The following is an 18,617-nucleotide window of genomic DNA, read 5'->3' on the forward strand; positions in this document are numbered from 1 at the left end:
ATACACAAAATGTACTTTAATTATTATATCGAAAATTGATGAAGATCATATAAAGACAATCAAGAAAAAAGAATAATTTTATATAATGATAGTCTATTTAAGCATGCAACTAAGATAGTAATACTTTTACATATATATGTAGGTGATTTTTGCGTTGTTACTATAGATTGACATAAAAGAAAAAACAACAACTTAAAACAGTTACCAGTGCATTTTATCTGCTAATCAGAGTTTGTTACATTGACACTAGAATTTGAGTAGTTTTGTGTAAATTAAGCGTAGCTTAACCTTACATTAACTGGAAAATATACAACCACAACAGTTTCTGAAATACTACACGGAACGTAAGGAAATACATTTTTGATAAAGAGAAAACATTGACCGCAATTTTCTACAGAATGTTTATATAAATCCATAATTATAATTGGGTCAAAGCCAATAGATAACTGTATTAATCCAAATAGCTCAACTATTCGAGAAATATAGAGAACTATTATACTCACCTAGACATCGGCGTCGGCTTCATACTTTTGGGTAAGTTTTAGCGTGCAAGTTGTACTCAGGGAAGGGAACTGGTTGAAACTTCACAACTTATTTGAGTACACAATAGGGGGTCACTTCCCAAGGCCTATAACTCAAACATTGATTTTCATAGAATTATGACCCTTTTGAACATATATTTTTTTTTAAATTAACCGGGCTCTTGTTTTTACTTTCAAGCATTGTGAATAGTTGAGCGCATTGTCCTACCGACAGCCCTTCTTAATGTTACTAAGACGGCAGATTTGAACTCTTTGACTTAGTTTACAATTTTCATTTCAACTTACTATTGATTTTGAAAGTGTTAAGATAACAAATTGTATTATGACGATGGTGAATATAATGAGATGAACGCGCTATCAAACGACTAAATGTTCACCGGCTGTTACCATGTAACTTTTAGAAGGTTTATCAATTATGATCAAATTATTTACGGACAAATTAATGTCAGGTCATTTGCTGGCGATAGGTCATTTTGTCGACATTTTAATATCTGTCCGCTGATAGCCAATAAACGTTCGATGCGACAAAAGGTTTACTTGTTGTAAATTATGTTTAGTGTTATATAGCAGTCAGTGTTAAAAGTAGAACAAATATTTCGGTTTTTCTCGAGGACATATAAATAACTAGCTATCAGTGCTGACTTAATTATAGGATATTAATACATTGTACTAATTCTTTGGGATTTAAACAGGACGAAACATCTTGTTGTAAGTATTTTTTTAAATAATTTTATAAACAGTTATAGACTTATCAAAACTTAAGTTTAGAAATACTGCATGTTACTCACGAATAACAAACACATAAAAGAACCATCTTTACATTGCCAATAATAACCAGAAACAATTTTATGAATAAAATATATTGCAGTCCTCCTTTTGTAAACTTTAAAAGTCATTTTAGAATGGTAATTTAGTCGTCGCGACTTTAATTTCCCCACTTGAAATGTGTCTAATTTACGATTATTTTCTAAAATTCTCGTGTTGTAAATTTTATTCTCCGATCAAATATGACTTGTTTGCTTGTTGCTCATTATTCTTGTATTCCTAATTTTGATAAATAACAACTATAATGTTAAAGTTAAAACACAGAATAAAGAAATCATTTGCATGTAAGTCTAAGGTCTCTCCTTCAACAACTGTAAAATCTATCTTTTCACACATCTCTAATAAAAACATAAATGAGCCGCGTCACGACAAAACCAACATAATGGGTTTGCGACCAGCATGGATCCAGACCAGCCTGCGCATCCGCGCAGTCTGATCAGGATCCATGCTGTTCGCTTACAAACCCTATAACAAGTAGATAAACTGATAGCGAACAGCATGGATCCTGATCAGACTGCGCGGATGCGCAGGCTGGTCTGGATCCATGCTGGTCGCAAACGCATTACGTTGGTTTTGTCGTGACGCGGCTCAAATACATTCATTATCTGTGTGAGTCTGTGAACTGACATATATATTCTATTCAAAATACGTGCAGAAAAGAGTAAAGCGTTCGGACCCTTTTCAAAATATGTTGAAAATTGATCAGTGTAGCACATTTTATGTAATTATAATAGAGTAAATCTTACTGAATATTTAATACTGTTTATTATTGTTAAAAACAATCTCTCAAAAGTTCATACAAAAGTCAACATTTACCCTCCTAGGTAACATTATCGTGCCATAGTACAATACAATAAATATGGCCCCATATAATAACAGTGTGCGAGACACCATTGACTCTTATTCTACGTGTTCTTTACGATGTGTATAGTTGCTGAATCCCGCCATAATGGACATAATTTCTTACATCATTTGGGAAATAATTTTACTTAAAGCAGCTTCACATGCAATGTGTGTAATAAAATAGCACCAGTCTGTTAAACATGTTATTGATACAGACTCGTTGTTTTGAACAATACAGTCGAGCTTATTTTCAACTTTGAGCATTATAAGATCAAAAAGATGTGACAAATGACTTTCAAACTGTGAATTTAAGTACTTTATCCAATTGAAATATGAGAAAAGCAAGCGTGTTCTGGTTTCTTAAAAAAATAATAAAAAAAATTTCATTCTTTCTTCAATTTTACGCAATCGGCAAAAAATTTAAGTAGTGATATATACAATTACCTCTTAAATCTCACAATTTTAGACAATCTTTTAACTTGGGCTCAGAACATATGTGTGGGAGCTTCGGGAATTGAGAAATTAGAATGTAACTTTAGAATACTCTTTGATAACGTAAAATAACTTTCGTTCTTTAAGAGCAGTCGGCTATTTGGTATATCAATTATGACTTATAGTATAAAGCCACTAGACGTTTAATGTTCATCATTTTTCACTGGACTTTGAATGCTTAAATGAAAGTATGAAATGAATGAGAGACTTTCATTTGCAAAAGGGTTGTGCAGACTTTATAAATCCTAAATGTGTACAATGTTTATGTACTTTCTTTCTTTTCAAAAATTAGATAAATTAAGTGTCGCTGCGTATTGTAAATATAATTTCTGCGCATTTATTCTTTACATATATTTTGCTATGTTTAAATTCCTGTCCTAACAGCCAAATGTAATAAATGTAAAACATCATACAAGATGTTTTTTACACATATATTTTATAAAGAGACATGGATCAATGAAACTAGCGCGTGTCATACCGAATGTGTATACCAAGTTTCCGTTCATCGAATTACCTTGTAAAATATTAGCTTTAAAAATTCATTTGTATCATAGTTTGGGAACAATTCTGTTGAAAATATGCCAGAGTTAAATCGTTTACATATACATGCACAGTGCGTTAACTAGAGTGCAGGTATAAGTTACCCGCACTCCAGAGCATGCCCATTGATTGGCTCAATTTTGCCTGGAGTTTACTTATTGTGACGGCAGAGAAAGAGAAAGCGAGAGAAATATCATATTCAGATGCTCGTCCATTGGTTCCTTTTTTCTGGGGTTTCATATTGTGACAACAGGGAACGTGTTTTTATGTTCGACTATGATACAAAAGAGAAAGAACATCAAAACACTCAAATCTGATAAATACTCGGGGGCTACGTCCCCTCGTACAAATCAGATAACCTCGTGTTTCGATGCTCTCTCTTTAATTTAAGATTTGGCAAAATTAAAATAATTCTGATCAATACAATTCTAATGAGAATATCTTATTAAATATGTTAGAGTAAAAGAAACCAAAATTTGTACGGGTCCTTTGAAAGAATCTTAAATTGACAAACTGTCTTAAGAATATTGACATAAATTCCACCATTCTTTGTTTTCAATGATGTCGATAAAATATCATTAGTGTTTTAAATGATTTGAGCTCACAAGTAGCCAGAAACAAATTATTTGTTGTAAAAGATGTTAAAATGCAAAATCGTGTATCAAGCTAAACTTCCATTTACACCTCGTTCCTACTTTTTAACTTTTAAAATAATCGTCTTATGAAAGTACGGATATCAATTAAGGAAAGTAATATAGTGATCGGGGAAATTCTGTTTGTCCCAAGTGCCGACTTTAAATAGTTGATTATTTTTAGAGGATGGAATAAGACGAGTTAGACATTACAGTTAATGCTGTGTGTGGCTAAAAATACATATCAGTTTATTTTTGCAGAGCTCGTGTTTTGTTTTTTTGTTTTTTCTGAACGAAGACCGTACATATTGTGAATTCAAATTTACCCCTCTGTTAACAGTGAGGAAATATATGTCGAGAAAGGGATTTATCAGAGTGGTATAAAACATATTAAGCCACATAGCCTTCATGAAACTGTCACCAACAAAATTAGAAAACGAGGTTTATGTCTCTCAAGTCGAATTAGAGCAATTTACCTTCGCTTGTTCAACGACTTCTCTAGAATTATAACTTAATTTACAATAAAAGCTTTCAAAGTTCAGGTAGGAATCATGTACTTCTGTTCTTTATTCCACATGGAAACTTGTTTGCTCTGCATCTAATCTGTGCACAAATTTGTTATGAATAAAAAGTGTGCCATTTTGAGGCGGCATCGTATGCCTTTGGCGCTTCACATTAATAAAGTTACAGGGACAGATAACTCAGTTGTAAAGTATTTAAGGGACTAAGTTCTAGTATGGTGCAGTAACACACGGACCTTTATGGTCATAAATTAATGAAGGAAATGCCATTGATTAACGAAGCTTACTGGGTATCTGTCTTAACATCGAGGGGTCGTGGGTTTAAGACTTACTGGGTGCACGGCCATGTTTCCAGACATTCAGTCAAAAATCATAGAAACTAAAGTAGTTAATATATAATTAATTATAAATTATTACTATTATTATTATTATTATTAATTAATTAATTAATTATATATTTTAACCTTGTATTTCGATTACATGCATTCATTTCTGTTAGCATATATTTGTGTGTTGAATTGACGGTAGTCTCCTTACAACGATGTTGATAATGTATTTTTAAATTTGGTCACTATTGATAAAATCTTCCCGTCAAATGTATCAGACACTGTTTTACTCTGAAAGATTTACTCAGTAAGATCCGGTTACAAATGTTTGGTTCCCAGATACTTAGAACATTCTAGATTAATACCAGTGCTACTTAATGTAGAGGGAATGGTGATATGTGAATGACATTTTCGTTGCATATTAGTTGAATTTGTGGTAAATTAAGTGATTGTGGTAAATTAAGTGATTATATTGACCTCTCCAAAAGATATACGTACACGCAAGATTCCAGTAACAAAAACTCTTATCATTTTATATTTTAGTCGTGAAAATGTTTGCTTATAAAAGTTCAGTATATAAATTTTAAATTGATAAAACCATATTCATTTACTTAAGCTTCAAACAAACCAAAGTTGGAAATGTCAAAAGAATGTCAGATCGAGTCTTAATTCAGTAAATCTGTCATAGCTGTTATCCATTTTATTAGCGAGATACACGTTCCTTTCATTCGCATGTCCAATTAATGTCCCTTTGATATAATATTCAAAAGCTGCATCAAATGGTTTTATGTACGTTTGAGCTGCAATTTTCGAGCCGGCGAGAGACATTGACTGGTTGACGTGACACGTTGTCTCCCCTGACGTTACTTGTAACGTTCCATTCCAGTCAACAATTTCATCTTTTATTTTGCATTGTTATAGTCTTTATTTGTACATGTATGACCGATCATGCGATTGATAATACCGTTGATATTTTTGTTTTTCCTTTTTAAATAACTTTTGTGTATTTCTCTTATTAAATAAAGCGATGGAATCAAAATGTCATCGTTGAAAGAAGAAATCATCGTAACCAATTTTACATGCGTTTACAAGTCAACCACGTGTAAAGGGTAAACCGCATACAAAAGTGAACCACGTGTTTATGTGAATGACGGGCATAGGTGATACACGTGTATAAGTGAACTACGTGTTTATGTGAATGACGTGCAAAGGTGATATACGTGTGTAAGTGTTTTACGTGTTTAAGTTGCATATCATTACTACAGCAGCAAAGAAGAATGGTTATGTTAAATTATATACCACTGGTTTATTTTATTAACAGATTTACGCTACCAAAGTCTGAATTTTGCTTATCGTTTTCAAGGAATGTTTTCCAGTTTAGAATTAACAGGGTTAGATATGTGTAACTGGTAATAATTTCCATGAAATTGCAATACAAATACGGTTTTATATTTCTCTTTAAGACATCATCACTGTACTTGTAATTTGTAATTAACACTGTATAGTACTTAGATAGCTCGTAAAGCATGGGATTTCCATGTTTCATTTACATTAAAACATGGTTAACATCTTATTTCAGTCTTGATTGCGTGAGTCACTTAAACATGTTCTTTTAAACAAAAGTAACGAACAAAAAAGCAAAAAAAAAGGTTCTTGAAACAAAGGCAACAGGGTGCAACCCTGTTATTTTTTACAATATTTCTTTGAAACTTTGTGGGGGGTTGTTGTTTGTTAGTAATTTGTTTGTTTGTTTTTTTGTTGTTTTTTGTGGGGGGGGGGGGTAACAATGGGCGCAATGAGGGGGTCTTTTCTATCATTGAAATGAAAATATTCATAAATTGTTAATTTAATTATATACCACAACTTAGATATAACTGTACTGTAACTAGACTTAAGTGATGTCTCCCTTCCCAACATACACTTCAAAGCATGCCTTGAAATTGAGTATTCATTCTTTAGTTATGTTTTATTTTCTACTAGGATAGTACAATACATACATGTAAATTAAGGTAAAATGCGTTTAATTATCTATGAAATTATTTCACCATTTAAGCTAAGCACTAATCGCGTATTAATACAAATATTTGGACATTTTATATATATATCTCGAAAACTGGTAAAGTTTTAAACGCTTTAAATATACAGCTTTTGATTGCTGAATTGTATTTAAATTTACTGTCGTGTCAATTAGAGGGCGCTTTGTCAGATCTTCAACTACCGGTTGTTGTATTAGGGCTGTTTAGGTGCTGAAATAACCCGTCCTCAACTGCTAAATAGCTTCTCAACATTTTATTCCTGTCTGTAACGACAGCCGGTGTTTGATTTTTTTCTTACATATTACAAATTAATGATATTACAAAAACATATATGAGCCATGCCATGACAAAACCAACAACATGGGTTTGCGACCAGCATGGATCCAGACCAGCCTGCGCATCCGCGCAGTCTGATCAGGATCCATGCTGTTCGCTATCAGGTTCTCTACTTGTAATAGAGTTGGTAAGCGAACAGCATGGATCCTGATCAGACTGCGCGGATTTTGTTGGTTTTGTCGTGACGCGGCTCATATGATGTTTGCTAAAGAATCAAACACCGGCTGTCGTTACAGACGGATATGAATATGCTCTCAGCTGAGTGTTGCAGAGTCTCTGTCTAAGTTAGGCTACCGTAGAGCGTTTCTTATCACCGGATTCTTCATTTGTACTAATAAGCATTACATTAGGGAATTAGTTTGATATAAATATAGATAAGAAAAAAATAATTAACAGCTAATGAGTCGGCGAACTTTATTTACTTTAGCTAATTTCTGGTCTGTAGCTCAGATTTGTAAGGTATATACGTTATTAAACGAATAATCAACACATTTTGTCTATTTCCACCCAATAAAGGTAAAATAAGCGTCAGTGATTTTTCTTAATTTAGTGCATTAATCAATTTCATGGATGTCCAAGTTATCAAATTATTTTGTCTATTTGTTGGGTTTTAAAAAATAATACGCGATTAAAACTGAGGAAATATGAGTTTTAAATGTTGTTTTATTTAAAATATCGAATATAAAAATTAATATACAATAGATTTTAATACATAAATTGTTATATTTAGCACGTTTACAATCAAGTATTCATTTAATTTATTTAGCTGGATTAAATAACATAAGATAACTCATAAACTAGTATCCTATTTCACTTCGAATATCAGCAGATCTGCAGACATTACAAAGATAAAAAGTCACGTGATGTCTAATTACTAAGACTGTGTCAACCACGGGACATGATATTCGGTTGTTGTATAAACCACAAGGACAGAAGTATTCTATTTTATCTGTGTAATTCAGTTATCTTCCGTTTAATGTAATAAAGAAATGAATGGAGTGTTAACAAATAAATTTGTTTTAATATTTAAATCCGAGTAGAAAATTAAGTACATTTACATAGAGCATAATTTGAATTATTGGAATAACAATGGACAAGATGACAGACACTTGGAGTGTATATTAAGTAAGTCGTATCGTTTATATAACAATTGCAATTTTTTATCTGTATAATTCTTGTTCTTTTACCTATTTTAATACAAATTATATTGATATCTTGATTCAAGATTCTAAAAAAAAAACCAAAAAACATTGAATGATAATTTGTGAGAAAAATTGGATTAACGAAAATGGGCAATGTGTTTTGATTTTTATGAAAAAATATAATAGAATGTGCTATAACATAATATAAAATAATAGAATAGAATATGCTCTAATATAGATATAAAATATATTATAAGATAACAAAATATAATAGAATAAGGCAAATTATGACGACATAAAAAAAATAGAATTAAAAAAGATATAAAAGAAAATTGCTTTTATTAAAGTAGTGAGTGTATCACGTCTTCATACTATAATGCAGAGTTAATAAATGCAATTCCTTTAAATAGGGACTTTGGCGGAAGCTTTCCAGCTAGCTAAAGGAACGTCTGTGGTTCTATTCAGGTGAAATAATTATTGCATCTAAAGAAGGACTGTTAAGCACTTTATGATATCAGTACTTTTAATATATTAAATTTTAGCAAAATACATTTTTAAGTAAGTCGGATAAAACATATATCGTTATATAAAAATAAACAAACAACAAGCAATATATATCTCAATACATTATCAGATACTAGTACTTTAATCATCTTCTAAACTCAAAACAGCCAATGAGAGAAAAATAAAAGTAAAAGAGATGAACGTAATAAAATGAAAATGATTTACCCCGGGAAATACGTTAAAATAAAATTTGACAGCCCCAATCCAAAAAAACTACTTTGGGACGTTTAGAAAACCCATTAAAAAGGGGAAATTTATATTTTTTAAAATTTTTTTCCCAAAAAAGAAGTTTTGGGACACTATTTTGTTTTTACTGTTTATATGTTTCTAATGTTTTTTAAATGGGGGGCATTTAAGATTCCCAAAAAACCCCTTTTTTTTAAATTAAATTTTTTCAACTGTCTAAAAAAACAGTAAAGAAATTTAAACCCATTGTCCCACATCTGGGGTAAACCCCTTTGTAAGAAAAAACCCTCGTTTGGACTCGGGCCCAAATTGTTCCAGTGGGCCTTTTAATATAAAATTAGCAATAAAACCCTTTTTAAACAAAGTTTTTCCCGGGACTATTGATGAACAGTTAATGACACTGGAAAAGACGATGTCATATAAATGTAAAGTAATAAAATGAATAATGATGTGAAATAATAACACTGATGACGGGGTATTAGATACAAATTCTCATCTGAATTTGGTCAATAAACCCTGCAATAACTTGCAACATAAACAGTTTTCATTCTATTATTTACTGTGCACGGTTTTTCGACAAAAGACCGGACACTTATATATTTCATATGTTTCTGTTGTGGATTGCATTCTTCTGTTTTTATTTAGTTATTAATGGTGAACGGTGTAGTTTCTGGTTTCATATTGCTGAATTTGGGGGTATTTTTTGTCTTGTTTCTTACGTTTGCGTAAAGTTCCATAAAACGGATCCAATGTGCTTTTTAATTGGTTTAAACAGCAGTATTTATTTCATATAATACAAACATTTACAATTATGATACAACAACATTATATAAACAGGATTGAAAAGGAAGTCAAAGACTTATGTAGATTTCTTTCCTGTAAATTGTAAAAATAAAGCAAATTATAATGTAACAACACGTACAAGTACACTAGTTACTAACATTAAATAATTTCATAAGTAATGAAAATACAACAAACGACGAAAAAAGTGATAATTACAACTAATGTGCGATTATATATCAAAAGGGTACGGAAGGGAAAAAAGCTCGATCTTAAGTCTGAACAAATATTTTCTACATTTTGATGTTTAAACTATGAACACTCAAGAATTATAGTAAAGAAGAAGGATATATAGAAGGAGATTTATAGGACTCAGAGAACGAGATGTTGCCATTGTCTTTGAAAGGGATGATAGGTCAGTTTTGCACAACAAATGTCTGTGATAGTTTTTTTATATAAGAAAAGGAATTTTAACTTATGTGTCAATATAAATTAGATTAGATTTGTTTAGATTTGTATTTTCTAATTAAAAACAGACTGTTTGTAAATAAACTTGTTGTTGGTGTGTGCGAACCTTGGACAAGGAAACTTCTATGCCCCCTCTAATTTGTTGTTACAGTACTGTATTAAGAATATTGTATCTAACAGCACTAACAGTACTTATTTGTGCAATAGTAATATATATTTAAGATATTTTAGATAATTATTAGACGAAGAAATGCTGTTTTCTGATGAAGACGAATTTTCAGTTTAAATCGTTGTTCATATACTGTCATTATTTATATACATGTAGTTTCTTTCTTTGCATTTATAAATGACGTTTATTGATAGTAGCATATATACAGATATGGTCACATGATAATGTATGGGGGGAATTAAAAACGAAATTAAAATATAAGATAAAACTTCCTTTTGGGATATCAATATCAAATTAAAAACAAAAATCAACATTACCATAATGCACCGGCTTGATATTATCTCTAACCCAATAAAATAAAGTGCATCAACTATTCAGGGCGCAATATATTCCGTAAAATAAATCAACCTAATCACCCTAGATAAGAGCACTTATGTCAAAAGTTAAAAATTGCATTTATCCCCCCCCCATCATTTCACGTAGTTATATTGTTTTTAAAAAGACAGAAAATAACTATATTTAAATATCGTTAAATACACAACGCTGGTAACATAAAGTAATTATCATTTGCTGTTAATGTTGATTAAAGCATAGCTTTTGATAGACCAAAAATCGACATATTTGACCAGTTTCCGTCATCTATTATAGAGTTTAGTTTAGTTTATTGTCTCATTCCAAGCATGTCATATATACAATAGTAACAATACATCACAATATTCAATCATACTAAAATACATGTTGGACCAATCACGATAGATTTATAAGAGTCATTTAAAAACACGAAGACACTAGTAAAATATATTCTATAACTAAAAACAAATTTACTTTATAGCCAAGTTAAATAATTATACAACAGACATTTTTGCTTATTCCTTCGTGAAAAATCAATATACTTCAAAAATAATGCCCAGATTATTTGTGACAATACTACTGCAATAAACTTGTTATGTTAATGAGGCTAAATAGTCACCATGTTCATACAAAAGCGTAAGTTTAGTGCTGCATACATGTACCTAGCATTGCTGTATAATTATAATTATGCAGTAAAAGAGTAATGATGTTCCAAAATGAATGAGTATATCATGGAGTATAAGGTGTGTAACCCAACTTAACTGTGAAAGGTGTATGACCTAATATATTCCAATAAGTACATGATATTGCTAAATATGTGACCAAATAAGTACATGATTGAACATTGTATGTAACCCAATGTACAGAATTGTGCATGATGTGTGACCCAATAATTACATGATTGAACATGGTATGTGACCCAATAAGTACAAGATTGTACATGATGCATAACCAAATAAGTACATGAATGAACATGGTGCGTGAAAGGACATTATTCTGCACACCAATGTTGATAGTATAATGAATAATATTAACAATAATTGGTTGGTTGAATATATTTCACTGTCTAGGGTGATCGCCTAACAGCATGATACATTTGTGTGCCAGTGTAGATAAAATTTGTAGGGTACAAACAAACTGAACTAAAATCAGCCTTCAAATCAACCATTTAGATCAAGCTTATACACAATATGTCTTAGTATTCAATGTCGATACACTGTGTCAATGTACTGCTATATCATATCTATTAAGATTACATAAGCACAAAGAGCAACGATCATCAGGGTCAATTTGCCTGCATGCATACAGAAACAAACAAAGGGAAACGGATAATGAGTGGTCATTAGAAGGGATTTTTGTTATTCCCCCAGATTTGAAAATAAATTTAATGAACTATTATATGCGTAAGTTCGTAGAGTCCCTGATAGGTTATTTAGCGAAAAATTGGGTTATACCTAAGGTTTTATTTGAGCTTCTCATTTTCGCAAAAACATCCCGTCTGCCCGTCTGCTACAATGAATCTTAAGCGAAAGACGCCATTTAATACTTATGAAGGAAAAGTGTTTTTTTTTCTTCTTCTTGTTGTTGTTGTAATTCGTATGAAGTATAGTTTACAACATAAAACACAATGATTTTTTGTTCCAGATTCATCATGAATAACACAAGCAGTATCCACTCTGAAGAAATGATGAGTTGTAATAGTTCTAATATGACCAACCCATTTATGTGCATGAGCACCACTCAGATTCTCCAGATAACTGCGCCACAAATTATCCTTATCGATAGGATTATCTCCCCTATCTGGTACATTATCGGTCTAATCGGGAATCCAATTTCAGCCGTAATCTGGCTGTCCAGGTAAGTCACTGTATTGTTTATAAAAACGACTTAAAAAACGAATAAATTTTACAAGTTTTTGCATAAGTTACATACTGTATTACTACATATACACCTTTGACTGATTACTGCAATTCTAAAATCATCATGCTTCGTGTAAAAGTAAATCATGTGAAAGTACAATTTATTTGTTGAAATGCGCCTTGGACTAACACATATCTGATAAATTATTTAAGTAGAAATATACAAATGTATATACCCGTTATAACCTTGGCAGCACACATGCTTGGAATTCTAACGAAAGTTAGAAATGAATAACAAGTTTATCTTCAAGAAAATTCGGGATATTTCCGTTAATTCTTGACAGCTATTTATTGGACAAATTCTTAAAAATTCAACCTATTGCATGTCTTAAATGAACCTGCCCGGCTCCCATTAATTAGACGGTTTTGAAGATATCAAGCATTGTCAGATTTCATGGCAAGATTGGTTCTATACTGCGTATCACTTCCGGTTCAATCAGTATCACTTCCGGTTCAGTCATTATCACTTCCGGTCCAATCAGTATCACTTCCGGTTCAATCAGTATCACTTCCGGTTCAGTCAGTATCACTTCCGGTTCAGTCAGTATCACTTTCGGTTCAAACAGTTTATGGGTTAAAGCCTACCTTCGCAAAAAAAAACAATGAAAAGCTTTGGTCATTCCGTCGGAAACATCAAACAAACAATCATAAGGTTTAAGTATCGCTTTCTTCAGAGGATATGGCTGACACCATTACGTTATGTCAGCATTTTTGCAACCCCTCACTTGTTTTTTTACAATTTATCTAACTATTATGACAGGTTAATATAGACAATATACACATATATCCGACTAGTTGGCAAATATATTATGACGGTAATGAGTTTATTATATTTGAAACATGATATTTAACCCTTCATTCAGCTAGACAGTTTGAGTAGTTATAAGGATTGTGCTAGTTTTGTTATTAGGTAAACAATGTAGATATCAATCATGTCACGAGATGACATCTGCAGTTATAAGTTAAAACTCTTAATAAAGACCTACATAAAACCTAATGGTTATCATATATCCTTTTACAGAAGATGAAGTGCTTACATACATGTACCTGTTATGCACATGTCAACATATACCACTTTTTAGAAAACTTCTACTTCATAAAAACAATTCTAATATATAGAGCATAAAAATACATTGTCATTTAAATAAATTCATATTGCGCCTAAGTTAACAATATGATAAACAGCTTCGATAATTTCATTTCAAAGCAAAGAGTATTTTTTCCGACTTAAAATTAATACGTTAATAACTTAGCGAATTATCGAAAAAAAATGTTTTAAAATTTCTCTTATAAAAACTTAACGTACATGTATATGTAATGTAAACATGAACAAATGTTAACCTGAAACTGTCTAAAGGGACTTCGTGGTTTGCTGGTTTTTTGGTGTGTGTTTTTCACTAAGATGTTCAAATGTTGAAAGTATAAAAGCATACACCATCAATTAAATTATGAAGGAAAGTCGATATCTCTGATGTTTTTATTGTCTGAAATTTTCATACATTTTTCTAATGTAATACGATGTCCATAATTTGATTTTCAAATTAACTGCATCAGAGGCTTGACTCTTCAGACAGCTGTGTAATACTGTCAAACTACACAAGAAAAATATATATAATCTATTTTGATAAAAAGATCCACTCAGAGATTCGTCGTTATAGCCTACGTTCTTACGTTTTGAAATATTTATTTGTAAAAGAAGCTAAAAGCTTTATTGAAACACTCTCGAATCCGTTCCTGGAACCAACCAGTAGTAAGCAATGATTGTAACGGGTTTGAACCCACGCGGTCAGCAATCCTTAGCTTTCTAGTCCAACACATTAACTACATGGCCACACCGCCACTGTTTTTGATATGTTTGAATGTCTTTTTATCTGTTGCACTATGTTATAAACAAAAATGTAGAAGCAAACAATCTCTTGTATCAGATAGATATATATGAAATGTACACAGGCCACTTAAAAGAAGTAATTTTTACACTGATGCGAAGTTATCTTTTATAACAGAAACAAGCATTTTCATTTTTACTTACCGGGAAAGAAAATAATTATTTTTCTTCCAAGTTATTATAGACAAGGCAGTTTTGATTTTCTATTTTTTCCTGCCGTATTCAATATGTTTTGAACTGTCATACTATTTCTTAGAATATCCATATTCTACATTTGTCAGTTTACGCCAACGTTTTCATTATTGTTTTTGATTATTCGATTTTCTAATAGTTTTCCCTAAATCAGCATTAATAAAATTGGACTTGTAAACCGATCTTTATTTGATAGAAAATATTTGTATGCTATAACGTTAATGCGTAATCAATTATACAGTTATATTGTATAAATACTGTACAATATTTCCGACGCGATGACATATTGGAAAATAATATCAAAATGCTCTTAATGATTTATTTACATTATGAAAATCGAAATATTTGTCATATTAACGAGAGAAATTTACAATTTTTATATTGCAATTTATCTAATTAATCAATATAAGTAGACAGTTTGAAGCTACGGTTAAGTCATCGCTTCATACTTATTATATCATTTTATTTCTTTTTCTGTAATGCTATGTATTTTATAGGAAAGTGTGCAAGACAAATTCATCCGCTGTGTACTTTGGTTCCCTTGCAATAGTAGAGACGATATATCTTGTTCTACACTTCATAAAAGAACTACAGTTTGCCTGGGGTGTAACCACATTTGGCATGAAAACAACATGTGAACTATTCAACTTCCTGCAAATTACTCCACAATATCTGGTAAAAGACTTTCTTTAACTAAGCCATAATGATTTATATCACGCCAACTACAAAATGATTTTCTCTCATTGGATGTTTTGCAGCCACGTGATGACCTAATATAATCCAATATAACGCTAAATATGCACAAACATAAAAATGACGTCCACATTTTAACCTAAGGAAGGTAGTCAGTGTGATATAATCTTTCAGCTTATTGAACATATAATTCAGTAAGACAAGAGCAATGTCGGGAGATTTCTTCATATTGACATCTCTACAGTTCTGTATTCAAAGTATAAAAACTTAGATATTATGGTAGATTGAATAAATATTATTTATTAAAGAGGCATTCAAAATCTTGGCGTGTTGTTATTATAAAAAAAAGTCAAACACGTTGCTGGCCCGTCTTTGGTTTCTACTACATGACTACAGTTTAATAAACATTTATTTCTCATTACAGGTTCCAATGCTGGTTCTCGGCTTCACAACAGAACGTTATATAGCTGTATGTCACCCGTTCGTGAAAGAGAAATACTGTACAGTTACTCGTGCTAAAATTGTTATCATATGTATGTCCGCTCTTTCAATAGCGATTGGGCTTTTTCAGATTTACGTTTGGGCTTGGAATGATGAAATTGGATGCGTGTTTAGGCCGAATACTGAACAATTCAACACAATTTGGACTTGGCTAACAGAAATGTTAATATTTGGTTTTATTCCGGTGTCTTGCCTCATTATAAATATTCTTGTCATCATGGAAATCAGACGCTTGTCAGCTCAAAGTGCTGCGCATGGGCAAGGCCCGACTTCCGGTAATGCAGCTTCAACTACAACATTACTGTGTGTTTCTTTCTATTTTATATTCACATTGTTGCCAGCTACAGTAGTGTACGCCATGCAGTCATCCATACCACAAGGTGACGTCAGTTTGCCAATCAACACCTGGTCTGATGATCCCGTTTGGAGTGGATATTTCTCTTATTTGACAATAAGGTACATTGTTGAAGAAATTTGTTTGTCAAATTACGCTACATATTTTATCATATACTACGCTACCGGTGTATATTTCAGACGAGAATTTAGAAATCTGTTTGGATTACAGAAAAAGAGAAAGGGTAAAGGTGTGAGCAATCGAAGTATGATGTCAGATTATAGTATAGTCCATTCAAATGGAAGAAACACATCTTGCACAGAGACAATGCTTGTCGACTCTCCCAGTGACACGTGATCATTGAAGAAATTCGAAGAGATCACATTCGATGTTGGATACAAGTGACAAGGTTGTATTTTCTGTCGACAAGCGGCATCTGGTGTTTGTGAAATGTAATATCTGCGCACCATCTTTTACTAACGATAATGGAAGTGCGGAGTGTTATTCACATTAATTCCCAAAACGAGGACGTAGGGGTATAAAAGCAGATGATATTAGGAAAATACTCATAATTTAAAAATTATATGATTTTAAGGTTTGTTTTTCATTTTAAGAAAAACTGCATTATTTAACTGTAGTGTCCAGAGTGCCTGGCAAATGTTGTTAGTAGAGTTTGCATTAAAAACATCACGGCTTTCTGTTACGTGAATGCATATATGTCGAAAGAAAAAAAGTCATCTCTAAAACAAACAGAAAACTAATCTAAATTAGTGTTGTGAGAGATTTTCAAAAGGTCTGGACCCTGTTCGAAAGGTAGCTACAAAACAATTATCTTGAACTTGAGGAGAACTTGTATATATTCATATTCATGTAAATTTTGTTTGTATATGTGGGAACTTCTTCTGATTTTTGAGGGTTGGATTATAAATCGTTCTATAATATCCTATATTTTGAATATTGTGTAATCTGTTTATTATATATTGTAACAGTAGATCTATATTTGTATTTATGAAATGTGCAATAATGAGGCATAGAGTCATTTATTAAGATGTTATTATATGTTTACACGTTAACCTTATTAAGGACGAAATATTCTAAATGTATATGGATGACTTTACGTTTAGAAAAAACTGTAAAATAGGATATATGCTAGAATAATATATAATATTACTAAATGTTTCCGTAGAAACAAATTTATACACCCTAACCATTTCCTCGGGCGTGATTTTCTTCATTTTGAAATAAGAATTTCAGGTTTGTCCTGAGCATAACTCAGTCACTATAGGTCTGATTGTATGCATGCTTCTTTCAATGACTTGAAGAGCAGTGCACAAGAATCATTACCATGCACGTCTTTTTTTAGTTATTTCCCATTCTTACATTTCATACTATATTTTTGTCCGGTCCAATTTCTCCTACACTAGATATTGGCTTGAAACTTCATGGGATAACGGATCTCATTGACAAAAACTTGCACTCTGCACTTCATGGGTTTTTAGTTATTGTCCTTTTTTAAATTTCCATATACTTAAGCTTGTCCAGATTATAACTTGGTCACTTTAAGTTTGATTGACTCCAAATTTGGTATGCAAGCTTTTTTCATTGACATAACATGCAGTGCACAGAATCCATCACAGAGTCCTCCATTTGAGCTGTCAGTGTAAAACTTTTCCATGGTATTTTAATATTTTTGATAATACAACAGTTTGACTAATCCTGACATAACATTTTTACAGTTCAAATGCCAGTAAAATAAAGGTACATGTATATTGCAAAGAGCAGTTTTTATAAATAACCTATATTTTAAGAAGAAATGTCTAACAGCTATACTGTTGACAAGACGACACATTGGACTCGTGGAGTTCTAGTTGAACTTACAAATACTTTTATACGTCTACGGTGTATTCTGCTAGAACAGGGCCATTCGAGATGAGGTGGCATTGAACATGTTCTTTCTGGTAAAATTCTAAGAGCAAAGAACACTACAAGATTCAAACTATACTTGAAACAAGCATAGCGATATATGATATTACATTTGTAACATTATACCACCCAACCTTTGTATATAAATAATAATTGATATTCTTTTATATATTCGACCAATGTATTTATGCGTATAATGCATAGTATTGAATAATGTCTACTGACCGTAATGCGTGACGACAAAAGGTAAGGGGTTATGGTCAACATAACGCATGTTAGAGTTGATTAGATTTTTTTCTGATTGCATGGAAAAACAAATTCTCCGTGTCTAATGATAGATAGAATCTAGTGATTTTCACTTAATCACATGACGTCAGTTGTTTTCAATGTAATAAAAGTACATTAAACAATCGTTGC

At 31.7% G+C, this 18,617-nt stretch overlaps 1 protein-coding gene across 2 annotated transcripts; it reads left to right on the forward strand.

Moving 5' to 3' along the window:
• Positions 1-926: 926 nt before the first annotated feature.
• Positions 927-17,522, forward strand: LOC132747932 (growth hormone secretagogue receptor type 1-like). 2 transcript variants are annotated; one of them, XM_060737465.1, is made up of 4 exons: positions 927-1,250; positions 12,398-12,610; positions 15,247-15,424; positions 15,867-17,522. In XM_060737465.1, exons 2-4 carry the CDS (start codon positions 12,405-12,407, stop codon positions 16,632-16,634), a joined length of 1,152 nt encoding a protein of 383 aa, XP_060593448.1. In that variant the 5' UTR covers positions 927-1,250; positions 12,398-12,404; the 3' UTR covers positions 16,635-17,522. The 2 variants fall into 2 exon arrangements, with proteins under 2 accessions (XP_060593448.1, XP_060593447.1); XM_060737464.1 differs by lacking the exon at positions 927-1,250 and adding an exon at positions 8,011-8,218.
• The last annotated feature ends 1,095 nt before the right edge of the window (positions 17,523-18,617 follow it).

The sequence above is a fragment of the Ruditapes philippinarum genome, unplaced genomic scaffold, assembly GCF_026571515.1.
Source record: "Ruditapes philippinarum isolate M1 unplaced genomic scaffold, ASM2657151v2 ctg25156_1_1_1_1, whole genome shotgun sequence".
Classification (NCBI taxonomy): Eukaryota; Metazoa; Mollusca; class Bivalvia; order Venerida; family Veneridae; genus Ruditapes; species Ruditapes philippinarum.

What these genes read in the sequence shown, in the direction of transcription:
- LOC132747932 (XM_060737465.1), top strand. Translation starts at nt 12,405, where the DNA reads ATGAATAACACAAGCAGTATCCACTCTGAAGAAATGATGAGTTGTAAT. An exon ending in GCCGTAATCTGGCTGTCCAG is followed by an intron (nt 12,611 to 15,246) that starts GTAAGTCACTGT and finishes TGTATTTTATAG; the next exon opens with GAAAGTGTGCAAGACAAATT. An exon ending in AAATTACTCCACAATATCTG is followed by an intron (nt 15,425 to 15,866) that starts GTAAAAGACTTT and finishes TTCTCATTACAG; the next exon opens with GTTCCAATGCTGGTTCTCGG.